An 18,855-nucleotide genomic window follows, 5' to 3' on the forward strand; every position below is an offset into this window, starting at 1 on the left:
TTCCAGGCTGGCAATGCTGGATTGCCCATAATTTTCATCAGAAAGCAGTCAGTTTCGAGGATTGAAAGTGGGCTCTGTGTTCCTGCTTACGATGAAGTAATTTGTACTGCAGATCTTCTTGTCTTGCTCTTGAAACAATAACGATACAAATAAGAGAGCATGAGGCAAAGACAACACGAGCGTGTGAAAGTGCCAGTCATTCTCTTGGTAAATACCAAGTAATTATTGTGGTATTGGGTAAAATCGAGACTGTGAAAATTGGCTCTTAATTACATTTGAAAGCCTATGTCAATGTGAAGCATTTTGTTGTTGTGTGCGGGATGACACTTGAAAATGGCAAAAAATGAAAGAAATTTTCACTTCAGAGCTCTGGTGGACATGAACATCAGCTCTTGCTGATGTTTCTTCCGCCTCTTGAGCCTGCTTGCCATGGCAACCTTTGTTTGCTCGCGGTGAAAGGAAAGGTATCATCATCCTTCACTTAATGCAGAATACAGCATTCAAGAGGAGAAAAAAACAGCTTTTAAAAATAAGTGAGAAAGCAACTTTCTTCCTGAAGCTTGTATCATGCTGTTCATTCTAGATAAACTGTGGTAACGTGTACCTACTTTGAATTTTAAAGAGTTTCCTTGCTCTGCAAGGAAGAAGTATTTTAAGGGTAAAATAAAATGAGACTTAGCCTATATTTGGCCTGGCAAGGAACACTGCTGATTTATCTTCCTTGTCAGTTAGCCAAGTAGTTCAAGAACCAAGGGGCTTTTTCCCCAGAAATATTTAGTGTAAGACTTTGATGCCAAGTGAATAGAAAAGCCTTACAAACCAGGTTCTGCAAACAGTGTAAGCTTCAGTAAAAAAAGGTGACTTATGGAAATTGAGGCAAGATGAAAACGCCTATGTCTATTGTGAGGCATCCAAAAGCATATCCAAGTTGCTGGATTCAGGCTGTGTCCCGGCTGTGTGGCAACAGGCCCTTTCCTTTCCATCCTTGTTTCTGTGTGAGAAAATTCCTACAAGAACTGACTATGCACCAGCCTGGATGGACAGCCAGGATGCCAGGGGATCTTGTGGCACTCCTCAGTGCTGATGCTGTAATATTTCCCTCAGTTGCCATAATGCTGCGTGTGGCGGCAGCAGCTATAAGAGATGCACAAAACTGTCTTGAGCTCATGCAAACACTGGGGTCTGCATTCCTCAAATCTCACACCACCAGAAAGGCAGATAAAGTGTATTCATCTTGGCAATACATTTAGTAAATGTTTAGAGACTGTCCTTTTTCCTGCTTACTCCATTTGTGAGGCTGTTGAATTTCAACTGGATTGAGTTCTCTTACTCTTGAGATGCTGACATGTGTAGAAGGCAGCTTTGACTCTGATAAATAGCTCAGCTAGCTTCAGTGTTAGGAGAAAGTCTTGAGTTCACTGGTATCATTCTCATGTATGAAATCTGTAGGATCAGGCCCACCTTCAAGGAAGAAATCAGACTTCCCTAATATTTAAACATTTGTTGTTGTCTGGACAATGCTTTTAGTCATATGGTGTAGTTTTAGGTAGTCCTGAGAAGAGCAGGAGTTTGGACTTGATGATCCTTATAAGTCCCTTCTGACTTGAGATATTCTATGGTTCTAATCAGTAAGGATAAAGAGGTCTTCAAAAAAAGGGAGGATAGAATTTTGGTATAGAAATGTCACTCCAAAATTAGCTGGTTGATACTGAGGATATTTCTGAGACATTAGTACAAGCAACTGTATTCATTGCAGTGTTACGTGCTTGGCAGAGGAAGATTCACATGACAGTTGTTCAACTTTGAAAGTACCTAAAAACTCGATCTTGTGTATGGACACCCTAAACCATTAACTTTTATGAACATGTGTTTACAAACTGTTACTTCGAGTTTAAAAGAGCCATTTAAAGCATGTTTGATCTGCCTGTTCTAGAGGAAAACCATGAAAAGAATTTGTGGGAACTTGTACTCTCTTGTGAAATCTACAGATCAATTGATAAAAAAACTTCCCCTCTTTGTTGTCACAAAGTATCCAAGACACAATTTAAACTTGTTTTGTGAGTCGAAGTGCAATTTAGAAATAGTGTGTGACTGTTCCTTTCATCTGTGTGTTTGTGATGAAGAAAACATACCTAACTGATAATTTGAAATACAGTTAGCTATATTGCATTATGGCTTTTTTGCTTTTTCAGTATTTTTTCTCTTTTAGCCACACTAACGGACTTGCCAAGGATAACTCTAAATATTAAATAAGCATTATAATTATGCATGTTGTTTGATAAAATTTAGAGTCGACAGTCAGATTTTGTTAATGTGTGGAAATCCAGAGTAACAGAAATCAGCAGTTACTCTGCCGCTGGTGCCTGGTTCAACAGCTTTTTCACATGCATTTAAGTCTGTGAGTTCAGCTTTCTAGCATTCATTGCAAGGCTGGTGCCTAAACTGAATAAGCAGAGATTAAAGAGAGCAGACAGAGGCATCAGGAAGGTGGAGACTAAGATCAAATAGAGATTCTTCCCTTGCTGTCACACATATTCTTAAAAAGCATGAGATTGCACAATTTCTCATATGCAGTTTCTGTTAACAACTCCGCAGATTTATACAGAAGAAAATGTTGCTTTTCTTCTTCTGCAATGTCTTCCTTTTGAACCTTCCTTCAATTTGTCCCCCAGGGAAGTGCAAGTGAGGCCACCCTGATTTCATTGCTTGCTGCAAGAACAAAAACCATCAGACGGGTGCAGTCAGAAAAGCCTGAGCTTACAGAAGCAGACATCATGGGCAGGCTGGTGGCCTATGCTTCTGATCAGGTGAGTACCTCTCAAAAACATGGAAACATGAGGTCTGTACTTAATTTCAGCCATCTCAATAGGCAGGGGAATTAAGTATAAACTCTTTGGTTTGGTGACTATTTGGTTTTGATTGTTTAAATCTTATAATACATGATAAGTGGGCTACCATAATACAAAGAATAAATATCTGGAAATCAGTGCTACATAAGTATTGCTTCTTTACAAGAAGAGCTCATTTGAAGTAAATAAAGGTACTTGAGTAAGGTGTTAATTTCGGTTGTGTTGAGTATGTCTAGACCATCTTTCATTACAGCTAGGCTTGTGTGTCCATGTGTCCACACATTATTTTCCTCCTGCATACAAATGTGCAAACAAACACACGTAGGTCCTCTCCTTGTATGCACAGTGGGTGCAGGTGCATGCACATAGACAAACCTAGTGCATGAATATAAAACAAATTGGTCATAGTACTTGAAGAAGTGAAAAAACATTTGTTTTAAAGAAAAAACTCCTAAAATCTCCATGTGTCAATACAGCTATGAAATCTTCTAAGAAAACAGAAAACATAATCCTTGATTTCTGACTGTGAGTGGTATTTAGAAGCCTGGAATAGGCTAAATTCTCAGCAGGCCAGGACCATGAGAGGCCTTTACTGTTAATGAAAGCAAATTTTAGTCTTGTGCGTTCTGCTGCTACTACCTTTCTGACACACTAATCCAACGGAAGAACCAAGCAGTATTGCTTCTTTCAATAGCTGTGGCATTTTCTTACCTAAATGTCAATGAGATAGAAGAAACTTCCTTAGTACTTGATGTTTAGTTTAAAGCAATAGCTGATTATGCAGAAGAAAATGGCCAGGTTTCAGGCTGATTTTGATTTACTGCTAAGTGTATGTTGAAAAGCACTGGAGAGCAATTTAAAGGTACACTTGCTCTTTGCTGGCCAGAAGAGGTATGACACTTGTAGGGTGAGAAATGTCAGGACAAGAGACTATGCAGAAAGATAATTGTTTTCAAAAGGATATTTGTCCTTTTATTGTCTGGGACCCTAAGCTCTGTGTTACGCAGACCGCCAGTCCCAGAACTCAAACTCTGACCCAGTGTTGCACAAAGCCTTTTACTTGTTTTCATTTTTTGTCCCATGTAAGTGGCTGACCTGAAATGAGGACTGACAGGCCTTCCTGCCTGCTGAAGGTCAGAGGATCTTATGTTTACAGAAGGATATGCCTTAAGATATTGCTGACCTTTCAAAGCAGATTGTTGCAGAGCTCACAGGTCCTTCTGCATTAAGAACAAACCTGTGTGACTCATAAGCGATAATCCACAAACGAAAGTAAGCCTAAGCCATTCTCTGGGAGAGGAAACCATGCTCTGACAGAGCACAACACTGGAAAAAATGTATTAGAAGGGAGGTAGAAAGTTGGCCACTAAGACCCAGAGCAGAAAGCTGAACTCAGATCTCATATATCTTGGGAGATTGTTTTAGCTTCTTAGCATTTTGGGAAAATATTTTTGCTTTGTGTTAATGACTACAGAGTAGGACTGGCAACAAAGCTTTCCCCAATAACTTGGGGTTTTGGAGACACTAGAAGAGGATCCCTGTCTGTTTTAGCGTCTGGACTATCCTAGCTGAGGCTTCTCTTGCAAGGGACACTGAATGTGAGACCTCGGAGCCACCCCTGACAGTAGACATCTGACTGCTTGGGACTAGGATGGAAGTCAGGGTATTTGATATTCTCAGATTTTATCAGACCATTCCCTTCATCAACCTCTTTTTGCCATGTCTTTGGCTACTTCAAGCAGCTGCCCACTCCTTTCACTGATTCCTGTTTGGTTCCTTGCTCTCCTTCAGGACAGTGGGAGGTTCCCGAGCACTTTGCTAGGAGCTAGGAATTCCATGGAGCAGCAGGCCACTAAAGATTTCTTTTTAATGCAAAAACATCTTGGCAGTTTTAGCCTTAAGATTGTGAATGGCTGTAGTTATCAGAAAGCCTTACTACAATTTTGGTGGCTTGAGGAAGGCATTCTGAGGTTCTGACTGGATAACTACCTCAGTTTATATTGCTTATTTACAATCCCTGTATAAATCAGTTATAAAATTCCTCTTTCTATTGCACACTTGAATGAAGTATTGCTATGGTGCACACACTGTTTTTCACTTCAAAAGCAGTTGGTTATATTTCAGGTCTGGACTTCTGTATTTTCTCAAGCTAGTGCCTAATTTGTTTGCCAAAGTACTTCAATGAGAGGCACTGCTGAAATACAAGTTAATAGTCAATCTACCTTTAAAATGCATCATTTCAGAGATACGTGAAGTTGAAAGGCAGAAACTTTATCTTCATCTGGCCTTGTTCAACCTATGTTTTGGCTTAATATTTTCTGTGATTGTATGCTAAATTAGAATAGAATTGGTAAATGCTCTTGTAGGCACCAGCAAGAACCAACAAGGGTACAATGGAGATTATGAATGAAAATAGTCACGATATGAAAAGATGAGGAATTTTTCTCTTTCAAATTGATGATGATTAATGAAACTGTAGAAGGTGGAAGGTAAAATAGGTTTTTTTGGTCTTAGTCATGCTCTAAAGAAGAGTATTTTGTGGCTAAACATACCTTTAACTGTTAATAGAGTTATAGTATTGTCCCTCACGATTTTATAAGACTTTCTTAGTGATATCTTTGTTTTTATTTACTATGATGTATTCTGTGTTCTAAAAATATTACTTAAGGGGAAATCAAATAAAATGGGTTATAAGTAAAATAACATATCGGGAATGATTGTCAATTGCCTACCAAAATGAGTGAATGATTGAACTACAATTTATTCAGTGGGTAATATAAAAAAATAATGATAATGTAAGAAAATATTTCAGTCTATACCATACCATGATGTATATTACCTAGGGTTCAGCAAAGCTGTGCACCATAAAAAATATGCTAGTGAGCAACTGAATCATTATCAGGCAAGCTGATTATCCGCATGTCTTTTGGTTGATTTGGAGCCAAATCCTGAAGCTCTTAATCAATCCTACCTAATTGTGAACATGTTAATTAAAGCTCTCACTGAGGTTAATTGAACTCTTGTCTGAATGACACCATGGCAATGGTTTCAAGAATACTTCAGTGTCTATTAGTGTATTAGTGTATGTGTGTATGTATGTACGTGTGTGTGTGTGTGTGTGTGTCTGTGTGCATATGTCTGTCTATCTGTAAGAAAGAGGGAGAGGTATGTTTCTATTATGTACCAGCAACAGCCCCAGGATCTCAAGTATTGCTTTACTTGAAAGAAATTATTTTTTGTTTTCAAATTCAAATGAAATTCTTAAATTCCAATAAAAGGTGACTGTCTTAAAACCTGCCCATTTCCTTGTAGGCTCATTCATCAGTGGAAAGGGCTGCATTAATTGGTGCTGTGAAGATTAAAAATGTTTCTTCAGATGACACATTTAGTGTTTGTGGTTCAGCCCTAAAGAAAGTTTTGGATGAAGACAAAGCTGCTGGTCTTATCCCTTTCTTTGTGAGTACTGGATTTTAATTAATTGTGTATTTATTGCTTCTGATAAGCTATTTTTTACATGAGCAGATGATCTCATCCCTAACAGAGGGATCGATAGGCAGCTTAGCTAGGATACTAGGACAGGTTCCGTGAGTGCTCTTCACACTCCTTTCTGTGCAACATAAATGACTCATTTGAGCAACTGCTTGCACCCCTCAGCAAAAATTATGTTTTGAAAGGACTTAAAGTTATATTAGACAGTTGAATAAATGCAGGTGAATTTTTAGTTGCATGTTATAATCTCCTAACACTTGAATTCTGAACTGCCTCTTTTACAAAGGTACACTTTTATATTTCAGGTTCTAGCTTACACAGAAAACAAGTTTAAAGGCAATAAATTAAATTTTGGTGTTTCTCAAACTTAAGTATTTTTTAAAAAAATTAATTTCTCCTCCTCACTGATTTAGCAAATAAATAAACCTCCGTAACATACCCCAAATATCAGCAAGATCAGGCATTGTCAGACAGGTAGTTGTCAGCATGTGACTTATCTCTAACAGGTGAACTATAGGGAATCTGGCTGTGGAAGTTTCAAGGTGTCATCATTTCTTGTTATCTGTGTCATCATTTCTTGTTATCTGTACACTTTCCTTTCCTGAGTTTCCTTCTTCCATAGCAGTCCACCGAAAGCAAACGTCTGTATCTCAGTAAAGCCGAAGCTCATAAACCCCCAATTTTTGACACAGTAGAGTGATAGATTGGATACAATTCTAAAGTTTGGTTCTACTATGATAAGTACCTGATTGAAAAGAGTATTTTCTTATTAACCAATTGACTCCTCCAGTCGGTTCAGAAAACCATCTTATTATTTCAAGTTAAAGCAAGATTTTACCATTTGTTTTTTTCATGGAGTGAGTAACCTCTGTTGTGTTTTTGTACATCATCAACATTTTTTTTTGCTAATTTCCAAGCATTATGCCTTTGCAAAACTTGATATAGATCATGGTCTGCGTAGATCTATAAAGAGGTATAGTATGCTACCAATATGTTTTTACTGGTGTCCGCTGGAGGAAAAAACCTGCTATTGTAGAAACTGAGAACTTTAGAAATGGGATTTTTTAAGAGAGTCAAAAATATGTCACGATTTTTTCAGAAAAGTCATGTCTGACAATGATATTTTTTCTTTCTTGTGGTAACATTTTGAAAAGGGCTAATGTGACTTAAATTTCTATTAACTGTTTTCAGAAGAATTAGCAGATTAAGCTTCCTTATAGTCATGGATAAGTGCCAAATAGCACAAAGAGGCTTAAATTTCACCAAGCTCTTTTGAAAGTGTAATCATTTTACTCTTCTTGTTATTAACCTTTAATGTCTGTTTTTATGTAGTATGAGGATGACTAGCCTGAAAAGTGTTTTTCATATGTGCAGAATGCTGCTAATTTCTATCCTGCCTAGAAGTAGCAAGTCCTTGAGATCACCAAGCACATCCCTTCAATTGCTTTCCCATATAATAAGACTATGATGAAGAAACAAAGCATCTGTAAGGCTGTTTAAATGAACTTTCTTCTGTGGGCTGCACCTGTTGAAGTGAAGCTGTGCCATAACGCATGCTTTATTTCTCTTTTATATGATAAAAACTCATAATATCTTATAAAATATTCTACTTGTTTATCTTACTGTTAATTTTAAACAAGTACAAGTACAGCACTATATCACATGTCCATGCACTAGTTACAAAATCTGTTTTTTCCTCATCTTTTGTCCATTAATCAAAAAATCCAACTTGTCCCTCATAAATATTCATTCCTTATTAATTTTTCTATGTGTAGCAAGAAGAAAGAAAAAAATTGTTTTATGTATTCAGTGACACCTTTACAACGGGTGATTTAACTGTTGTTTTTCTTCCTCTGTTTGCTTAACTGTGCAAAACAGGCTTTCAAAGACAGTAGAGGCTCAGTCTGCGTTAATATGGCCTGTGCCAGGTCTTCCATTTATTTGTATACATAAAACATGTCAGCTTAGATTAAACCAGATCTCATTATCCTCATGGTTGGCCTCTTAACTCAAAAGGTGTGTTAATTCTCTGTCATGCTGAGCAGCAGTCCTTGCACTGTATTAGTGCTCCCTTTTCTGGCTTGCAGATTTCAAAAGCCTTTGCATTTCTTTTATTCTTGAGTAATTTGGTGCTATTTTATTTTGTTCTGGAGACAAAGATATGCACATTGCCAAGGAAACACCTTATGCCACTTTATTCCTTGTCTCCCTGTGTTCGCTGATCCTTCACTGAGGGGAGTGATTCAACATCAAAGCAAAAAGTTTAACAGCAGAAATTCTGCCTGAGGAGACAGCAGAGCTATCATTCCTAATGAAGAGATCTTGGTTGCATCCAAGCTGATGCAGTCTCCCTTATCAGCAAAAAAAAGTTTTGTAGGGAATTAAAAAGAAAATACAAGCAAATTACAATGCCTTATAGGCATGATTCTCCTCTTATATTTAATGAATGAATGAGGAATCATTATACTAAACTTGACAGAAGTGCTTTGCTTGTAGAGGTGAGTGCATTTGCTTGATGTGAAACAGGTTCTCTTATGACAGAAATCTGATAATTATAGGTTTGCTTTTCACATACACAGGATTTGGCAGTCAACCCTTTTTTGGGAGGGGCATTGTCTTTAAAATGAGTCTTTGAATACCTATCCACCATCAATATCTTTTAGCACTAGTAATGTGTATTTCATTTTGTTAGGTGAAGGGTATGAGTGTGCCCAGTCCTCTACTTTTGTTTCCTTTTTTTATTTCTAAGTTCAGAATTGTGTTAATTTGTCTGTTTCAAAATACTTTTGCAGAAATTGAAACACAGATACTTCCCTATGCTAAAGCAAGTGGACTGTGCAAACAAAGCACTGCACTGTGTCAGGTGTTGATGCACTACAGTTGCCACCATTTACTAAGTGTGGCTGATAGACGGCCCTTTGTCTGGCCACCAGTTAAGAGGGAGCTTTAAAGAGTGCACTGAAGTCATGTCCATTGCATTAATTATAAACCATAACTGGTGGTTGAGCACATGCGTAAATGTCTTTCTCAGTTGGATCCTATGCTCCCAGTTTGAGACAAGCTGGATGAATGTTGACTGGGATGCTCAAATGTGGAGACCACTAAATTAAGCACTGCTAAATTCAGATGTAGGGTCCACTGCATTCAAGCCTAGTTCACTTGAATGTGTGTAAGTGGCCTGTGAGATTTATGCTGTCTTTCATAAATCAACACTGATATATTGCAGTTGGCATATATATAGTACAATATACTGTAATTATATATTAGTATTTAGTACTTATTAGTACTATTGTACTTATTACACTTACTAGTACTTATTCTACTTATTAGTATTTATTATATATTAGCATGATATATATTAATATAATCTATTAGTATAATACAATACAATATAATAGTATATTATACTACAATATACTTCAACAACCTCATCCAGTATAAAGCTACTATAATATGATTGCCTTGCTGCTGAACAAAGGCCCAGTGTGAAATCTCCCTGATACTAGCCAACATGACTCTTCTGAGTGATGATCTGCAGGATATTAAGAAGCAGGCTGTTTGTATCTGGACTCAATTGGGAAACAGTAAATCAGAATTAGACTGACAGAGGAGCCATTTTCTCAGTAGAAGTTAACACTTAGATCCTGACCACGGATTTCCATTTGGAAGAAGCATTCTCAAGACATGTACAGATATCTAGGGCAATGTTTCTTAACACACAGTTTGTGAATGACTGCTGTTTCATAAAATACTGAATTGTGGTTTAGTAAACTGTGGCAGTTTTCTTCAAGCCACAGACATTCTCATGAATGCAAGCTGGCAAACAACCGATAAGAAGATAATAAAAATAACAAAAGAACTTTGAAAGTTCTGCCTTATTTTAGCTAACTGCAATGAAAAACTTTGTGGTGAAACTGTGCAAAATGCATCCTCCACATCTTTTTCAAAAGCTGAAGGAGGTCTTCCAGTTGAAAAGACTGAGAGTTTTTGCTCTCGGGCATCAGGAAGATTCATGCGTGTTCCCTGACATAGCGCTTGATTTCAGGAAGGTAATGCATGAGATAACTGACGTAGGCATTTTAACTGCTTTTTATTCGCAGCTAGGCCTGAGTCAAATTAGAAGTGCACAGCCTGAAAAGGATAAGACCTGCAGGCTATACTGAGCAGGCCCATTTCTGTGATGCAGCTTGTCCCCCGCCCTTTGCACAAATGTGATTTTGCTGGTGTTATACAGGTTACAAATTGAGTTAGATTCATTGTGTAGTGCTGAGACACGGTAATGAGAGCCTGGACAAGAGCAGATGCTGTCACTTTAAGTGGTTTCTGAGAATTAAAACAGGTAGCTTTGAGGCTTAGACACCTGCAGAGAGGACAACAAAATCATTTTAGAAACTCAGGTATCCTTTACAGAATAAGCCATTATTTAAACAACTAAGGATATGTTTGAACTCATATCATCTCTCATTGAAGCAACACACTCCTTATCCTGATTAGAAGAATAACTGCAGCACAGTGCTGATAACATTAATGCATAACTTTCTGTTGTGAAAAACCATCATTATTTTAATTGCTGGACTGGCCAAGATAATTTCACTCTAATCTTGTTAGAAAGACCACACCATATTATCGTAAAATATATGTATAAAAGCAGAACTAAGGGTCTTCTTTATTGGGTATTTTCCAATCCAGTGGGTTAACCCCTATTCTTTATGTATATAGAAAAATTAGAATTTTTGTCATGGTATCCTCCATTTCTTGTGACACAACTTGGAGATCTGTATTTCAGCCAAAGATGAAGTGCAGGTTTCCCCTGATTGTAGGAAGATCTCGGGTAGGCAACAATGCATTAAATATGTTTTCACTCCATACATACATGCCCTCTTAGTAAAAAGAGAGAGCAAACTTAATCCTTTTTAAGACAATATCCTGCAATCTTTTTAAAGCAACCTCCCTCAAAGGATGATTAAACTTCCAGAGAAGTCATAAACACTCCTCAAGGCACTGTAATTATTCTGTTCTCATGTGACTCAGGAATATGGGAAGGCTCAGTATAGATAAAGATTAGGTTATTTTGAAGGAAAAATGTATTAGCAGCAAAATTTCATTAACTGTATATTCAGCGTGCTTCTAATTTTCAGAACTGTGTTTGTTTCAAACTTAGGTTCTTAGTAGCTTGATATGGAAAAAATACTGACTTGTGCCTTTCTTATTTTAATAATAACTTTTCCCATAGCCAATATTTTTAATTGGTGCAATGAAACATGATTATAGTTACCAATATTGCTGCAATTGTGAAGCTGGGGGAACATGTGCGCTGTCAGGGATAAAATGGTTTCAGGGTTTTATATGACTACATTTAAACAGGTCTGCCCTATACAAAGGCAGGATATGACTTCCTCTAAGGGTGCACATAAATTTATATGAATTGAGTACTAGCTGAGTACTTTCCATTAAACACAAAAATTCAGCTCCCTACAATGATTTAAAATATCTCTGATATGTATGGTATAATACAGATGCAGAAATGTTCTAAAAGTGTACTTAAAAGAGAGGTTTTACCTCTCTAGCGATGGATTATTAAATTAGTTCAATATTGTTGGGGTGTATAATTTTAAATTTCTGGCTTTTTAAATACATATCCACTTGCCCTTTTAACTGGACTTTTATGTTAGTGTGGGATTTCCTAGAAATTTTGAAAAATCTAGTTTAATAAGTAGTAAAACAACAATCTCTCACTTTGCATGAATTCTCAAAAATCCTGGAACTTGCAAATGAAAATCTCATACCATTTATCCAAGTCTTTGTCTCATAATCAGGTTATTTTTTCCAAAATATCAGCCCTTTCTAGTGTGCTGTTGCCACTTTATTTCATAGAATGCAAAGAAGGAAAAAATTTTCCCATGCTTTATGGGAAATGTGAAAAACAAAACTAAACATGTTAAAACTTCATGAGAAGTTATGGGGAGGACTAGTTAGGAAATCCCTAGAGGGAAAACCAACTCTTAGTCCTGAGATGTGTATCGGACCTGCTCCAAGACGTGGCTGTAGACAATTTGTAATAGTCTCCAATACCCAATAGCTGGAAGAAGTGACAAAGTCAGTAAAATCTCTAGCTTGAAAGTGGGTGACAACTTATGAATGAGGATGAGTTTTCAAGGGAACAAATAGAGGGGTAAAATGTTGATAGCTATCAAGCAGTCTGTTTAGTTAGAGCAGAAATACTTAATGCAAATGTGTATCACCTTTTTAAAAAAGAAGGAAAAATGACACTTCTGGAAAAGCTGGCATCGTTCAGCTTTTGAGTAATGGGAACTCCTAGCATTAGCGAGTTATCAGGGAAATGCAGAAGAGACAGCACGTGAATGTCCGAGCTAGAAGAACAGAAAAGAGCATACACTTGGCAAGTGAAACATGATATAGGGCTAAAACAGATTGTATGATTTTGGCAAAAATATTGTTACTGACATAACAACATGAAATTATTTTTCTCAGAAGTAGAAATCTTGCTGTGCTAGAGAAAGAGAGAGATACTTAAAAGCTGAAAGCAGATGAGGCCACATCAAGTAATGTAAATATGAGCCAAATCCTTTGCTACAGAAGAGCTTCCTCATGTCATGATGACTGTAACAGAACAGGCCAAAAGTCCACCCCAGCCCACAAAATCAAACCAGCAGCTGAGCACCGGTAACATATCCCCATCCTGCAGCAACTCCACAGCTAAGGCAGCAATGGCAACAAAGCGTGCTGCTCTTCAATGAGGACATTCTCTAGCTTAGCAGGAGGACCTCCTGTACTGGACAAAGCAGATGCTTAGGAAGTGGAAGATATTACCTGGCATGTTGGATGAGCCAGAGAAGTCCAATGCAGGCAAGGAACAACTGGAAACATTTCCTTATGGTATCACTCCAGCTACAGGGGTGAGTGGTGAACTCAAAGGCCCTGCGTACCTACTCATTATGGAGCTGTGAGACAAAAAAGCACTATATGGAGTTTTAATGTATAATTGTATCTGTGTTTTTCTATGACAGTATGTTTGTTTCTTGAAAGGCCTAGTAGATGGACAAGTATCATCTGGATGTTCCTTTGTATCCTTATAGGTCTTGTCATGAAGTCACTGAGGGATGCGCACACGCGCACACACAAAATGTGGCTAGTTGCAGATACATAGGGGAAAACAGTGAAATCCAAAGATAGTGCATTGACAGCATACTTGGAGGAAAAAGTAACCAGAAGTACAAAAATAAAAACCCAAAATTCTGCATTTGACATATTTATAGTCATCTCCAGCCTGTACTATAATCTGTGTGTGACTTTGGATAAATGATCTAATTCCTTTGTACCTCAATACTCTAACTAAAATCTGGCATATTTTAATTGCCTGTTTAAACTGTAAAGTGTATTTTATTATATAAAAATCCAGTACAAGACAAAAAACAGACCCAGCCTTTATTAGTGCTTACAAAAATCAGACAAGTTGTTTAAAACATAAGTGTAGCAATGAAAAATGAAATAACATCAGTTTATGTGCACTTGGTAGTTGTTTCTTTGGGTTATAATTCTACCTGCATTTTCCCAGTAAATTACCATAGCTCATTTTCACCTATATTCTCTTTCTACTGTAAAACTGCAGCATTTATGTTGCCTCTGCTTTTGGCCCACTGGTCATGCAGCAGGATACATTAAATAAGACATTAACAGAATAAAGGAAAAATAGTCCCAGTATTTTAGGATGAATTTGGGAGAAATAGTTTCTCTGAGAAAACGTCTTGCAAACCTCATAGTGAACATATGCTACTAGTGAAGCAGGCTGCAGTTACAAGTCTCTGTTACGGAGCTGTGGCTCTTTAATTCAGGCAGTAACATTTTATGATCCATTCTGTCAACAGCAATTCCAGCACCTTCAAGTTGCTCAGGTTCAGAGTTTGTTTATATACCATGAACTGCAAATCATTTTTGTGATGGTTGTGTGTGTAAGGTTAGTATTGGGCCACGTGATAAACGTGTGGAACACATAGAAGATGTATATAAAACATGGCATTAATATAATACTGTGACTATATTACATTACTTATCAGTCAATTTTATATTAACATTTGATTTTATGCATGCATCTGCCTCAGTGGATGCTTATGGGAGCTTTGAAAAAAAATCAGATTCTCCAAGGTTCCACTGAAGGATAGGTACTGGCTAAAATAAATTTATTTTGCTCTATATTATCTATTCTTTCTTTATTGTTGCCTTTGCAGACAGTTTTTTTAATTTGATAATTTTCTTTGCTTTAACAATTTTTTTTGCCTTTGTGTTTTCTGGCTCTGCAGTTCTGTGCAACACTTGGAACCACACCTTGCTGCTCCTTTGACAAACTGTTAGAGCTGGGTCCTCTTTGTAAGTCTTTGCTGCTACTTTCTAAAATTGCAGATACTGGTTTAAGCCACGCTGAGTCATTTCCAGGTCATTGTGCAGTGTCAGTGTCCAAATCCAATGAAGCTACTTATAGATGAGACCTTCAGTTACAGTTTTCTTTCTAATATTAGATCAAGCAGCAAGCTTGCATTCTCAAACCATTAAGGAGTACAGAGGCCATTGCCTCAAGGACTTTTTGAGGAGGTGTAGTTTGGATCACTGTCAGTCAAAAATATACTGTAATTGCTTCAGTTTGTAATATTTTTCTTCAAGCCCTTCTGCATGCAAACACATCTAGATTAGTGGTAAAAAACTGAGCTCTAATTCTCTGCATCAAGTGTTGTGTTTCTGTCTGGTTCTAATGACTATAAGAAGCAGGGAAATATGCATGAAAAATCCGTATGTATTCTCCTTAATCCTTCCTCTCCCTTCTCTGATTTCCTTCCTCTTGCAAGCAAACAGAACAAGTAGCGGGGTGTTTAATACAGTAACTGAGTCATGGACTCTTCATAAGGATTTCTGTTTTATGATCTGTTGTGTCAAGCTTTCATCTGCAGCAAGGCTTGCTCAGCAGCATACACTTGTTGGCTGCTGAAAATGCAACTGAAAAGCACCCTAGCTATTCAAGTGTATATTTAGAACAGAAAATTTATAGCTATAAGCAACTGGAAGAAGCCTGACAGAAACATGGCTAGATTTGATGTTCTGTTAATTTATTCAGGTGGAGCCTAAAACATTTAGGGTTTGTGTGGTGGTCACTTGCTCTGGGAGGTTTCCAGCCCTTCAGCACAAGCCCCAGAGAATCAGTTTCTCCCAATCCTCCTTTCTAAAATGGCTTTTAGTAGTCTGTTTAGGAGCTAGAGATTATTTTGCTGTTCAGGTTATTGCTATAGACCCGACCTAATAAAATAGCAACACCAATACTTTTAGGTATAGCAACTAATCATGTGTGTTTCACCAGTTGCTCTCAATCATTTCCTGCTTGCGCAGCAGAGACCAGAAAGATTACGTACTACTCAAATCATAAGTCTTGTGATAGCTTTTCTGTGTGCAGATGAATTTTCTTCTTAATATACATGAGCAGTAGTCCTATGAAATAAAGACAGTGTCTCAAATCAAGTATATTTAAAAAGGAATAATCAGTTGATCTTTGAACATATTTTCAAATAGACCTAAGTCATGGATATTATGAATAATGTTTTGTTAGCTTTTTCAAACATTTGTACAAAAAGAAAATGTAGTTCACAAGAATGCAAATTCCAGCATGAACTTGGAGCCCAGTTGCCTATCTGAATGGATATACCTCTGTATGTGGAAATGTCCATCAGAATTATTTGGTGACCAGTGCAAAGATGTTATGTGGACTTCAGTCATCAGCTTATAAAACAGAGTTGTTACTGTGTGCATTAATACAGCAGAGTGTGAATACTACAGAGAGTACAGAACAGGCTCATGTGCTAAAAAATTTCTGCACAAACCAATCAAAACTAGCACTTTGTTAACCTTTCAATGCTTTCTCTTGCATGTCTCAGTCCTTCAAATAAATAGTTTGATGCACATAGTTCAAAAGTATGTGCATACACACGTATCAATAGATAAAAAATACTGTTTCGAGATCTGTGTTTGTGATTCATGAGTTAGAAGTGGGGAGCACAGCTAAAACCCTAGTTCCTTTTGCTAAAGTAGATAGTTTTATTACTATAGAAATGGTAACTACATCTCTAGATATATCTTTTTAAAGTGTCTTTTATAAAGGTTCTTAAATAAAAATAATTTAGTATTTTTTGTTGCTTAATATTAATAAGTTAAACCTAGCCATGTAAGGACTCTATTCCAGTAGAAGTGAGGAGGAAGAACAATACGTTATGTATACATCTTTATGTTTTAATGGAAACCCAGATGGTAGAAACATTTAATATCTTAATTTAATTTTAAATTGGGAAAATAATAACATCAAAGAAAAATCTCTCAGGCACTTGGTTTCATGCAAATTAATAGAGCTTTTTAATCTGCTGTTTAATTTATTTCCCCTTCAGTTACTTTTTTTTTTTTTTAGGTAATAAGGAAAATATCTGGATGCATATTGATGCAGCCTATGCTGGGAGTGCATTCATCTGCCCTGAATTCAGGCATCTTTTAAATGGAGTGGAGGTGAATGAAGCATTTCTTCTCTAGCAGCCTGCTAAAACCTTGCTCTTCCATAGCATTTGTGTGTTTCTTATGCAGCCAACATGTCTGGCTCCTATAGAATCTCTGAGTACACTGGACTTCAGTTTGTGCTACAGATCCCTGTATATTCTATTACATTATTTTGTTTATATAATTTTTACTGGTTTATTCTAGGAGTATGCAAGTTAACACAGTATGTTTTAGTCATTCAGAATAGCAAGTACTAGTGAATCAACAACATAGAGAAGAGGAACTTCTTCCCGAATATCCAAAAAGTCACATTTATAACACCCTAATTCTACATTACACACATACACAAAAAAAGAGAAGTTCAACAAATTAATGAGCTCATTATGTCTGATTTTTTGCTTACATCCTAAAAGTCATATAGGATATAGCCAGTAGCTGTATTTCAAACAGACGGGGTTTAATAACCAAGAGAGCTAAATGAAATATTCCCCCAACAGCACTCCTGTTCCTTTCCCCCCCCCTTGCTGAGCTACTTGGCATTCAGTTGCTCAGATAAGAACACTTCAATTTCCTGCTGCTCCCCTCAGACAGTCAGATAAGTCCTTGTCTTCCATGTCAGTGGAGAAAATATTACTGTTTGGTAAAGCCCGAAGTTTAAACACAGCACTGATAGGTAGTGACTAATGAAGAAAAGGAGGGAAACCCCCCTCACAAATAAAGCATTTCTTTCTGTCTCTTTTTTATCAGCAAATGAAGCTTGTTGTAATTTCCTGTGGGGGAATATTTTTAAATTATTGTTATTGGTTCCTGAAGGAAATGAAACAGCATCCCTTGTCTGGGCCAGCATTTGTCATAAGAGTAAATATTTAACAACCATGAATAGGTTTCCTGCCTTTCATAGTACAGGGAGCTAGCTAGCTAGATGGATAGATAGACAGACAGACAGATAATCCCCTCTTATGAAAGCAATTGCTAATTGTTTACAAGTGACAAGGAAGGTTATGAGAAGCAAATGAGAACAGAAAAATACTATCTGGAGTAGTCAGACCCTGGTGCTGCCAGGCCCACATCTCTCTTTTTTAAGGCTGATGGCTTCTGCCTTTGTTAACACACAAAACATGGGTGAAGCCACATGATGTCTGTCTCATCTACCTGGGTTTCCTCCAGTGCCACACCTAAGCATGAATCAAGTAAAACGGGCCTGTTACATGATTTATAAAAACATGTATTGTGAATGCTTATTGTGCACTCGTTTTTCTTTTGACTTAGATTAAAAGAAAATTCTACTGTAAGAAAATACCCTGGCAGTTAAAACAAGTAATTTCCTGGTCAGTTGTAATTTTATGAATGAAAGCAATATGCAGATTCTGAACTGAATATATAATTTGTCTCTATGTAAGAATTTCATATGTATATGTTTAATATTCTTGGAGATAGAAAGCTATTGAATTGTTATTGGAAACTGGGACATGAACCAAAGTGGATGTTCCTGAGTATGCAGATTTTTTTTTAGTTTACACTGAGATAGATACTTTTCCATAACATGTGTATCTAAAAAGTATAATTTTTAGCAAATGCTCAAAATGTTGATAATACCATAGGCTAGCTGCACACCTAACCTGAATTCCATCCCCAGAATAAATGAAGATTTAACTACAATAGTTGTTAGGCAAGGTGACATCAGCATGAACATTATCTATAAAGCCCCAATCAGGAATTCATTCATAGTTAAGTTGTACTCAGACAATTTGACAAAGTTGTATCATTAGCACATGGATTCTTTTCTCTTTCATAATTCTGGTTTTTATTTATCCATTCTCAGTTTGCAGATTCATTTAACTTTAATCCTCACAAATGGCTCTTAGTGAATTTTGACTGCTCTGCTATGTGGTAAGTATCACAGTAAAAGAAAACATTACAAGAGACAAAAATCACATGTCAAATTATTCTGCCTTTCTAACAGCAGACATTTATT

General features: G+C 36.9%; 1 protein-coding gene across 5 annotated transcripts in view; it reads left to right on the top strand.

The window, feature by feature from the left end:
- DDC (dopa decarboxylase (aromatic L-amino acid decarboxylase)) overlaps positions 1–18,855 on the top strand; it is a 50,943-nt gene that overhangs the window by 11,103 nt on the left and 20,985 nt on the right. For 3 of the 5 annotated variants that reach the window (XM_010181546.1, XM_010181547.1, XM_010181550.1), the window contains 5 exons: positions 2,673–2,807; positions 6,162–6,305; positions 14,657–14,723; positions 16,798–16,892; positions 18,703–18,770. In XM_010181546.1, the coding sequence (XP_010179848.1) occupies positions 2,673–2,807; positions 6,162–6,305; positions 14,657–14,723; positions 16,798–16,892; positions 18,703–18,770 (509 nt within the window). The remainder of the gene's footprint in view (positions 1–2,672; positions 2,808–6,161; positions 6,306–14,656; positions 14,724–16,797; positions 16,893–18,702; positions 18,771–18,855) is intronic. The other 2 variants (XM_010181549.1, XM_010181551.1) reach the window with 2 other exon arrangements.

The sequence above is a fragment of the Mesitornis unicolor genome, unplaced genomic scaffold, assembly GCF_000695765.1.
Source record: "Mesitornis unicolor isolate BGI_N332 unplaced genomic scaffold, ASM69576v1 scaffold25803, whole genome shotgun sequence".
Classification (NCBI taxonomy): Eukaryota; Metazoa; Chordata; class Aves; order Mesitornithiformes; family Mesitornithidae; genus Mesitornis; species Mesitornis unicolor.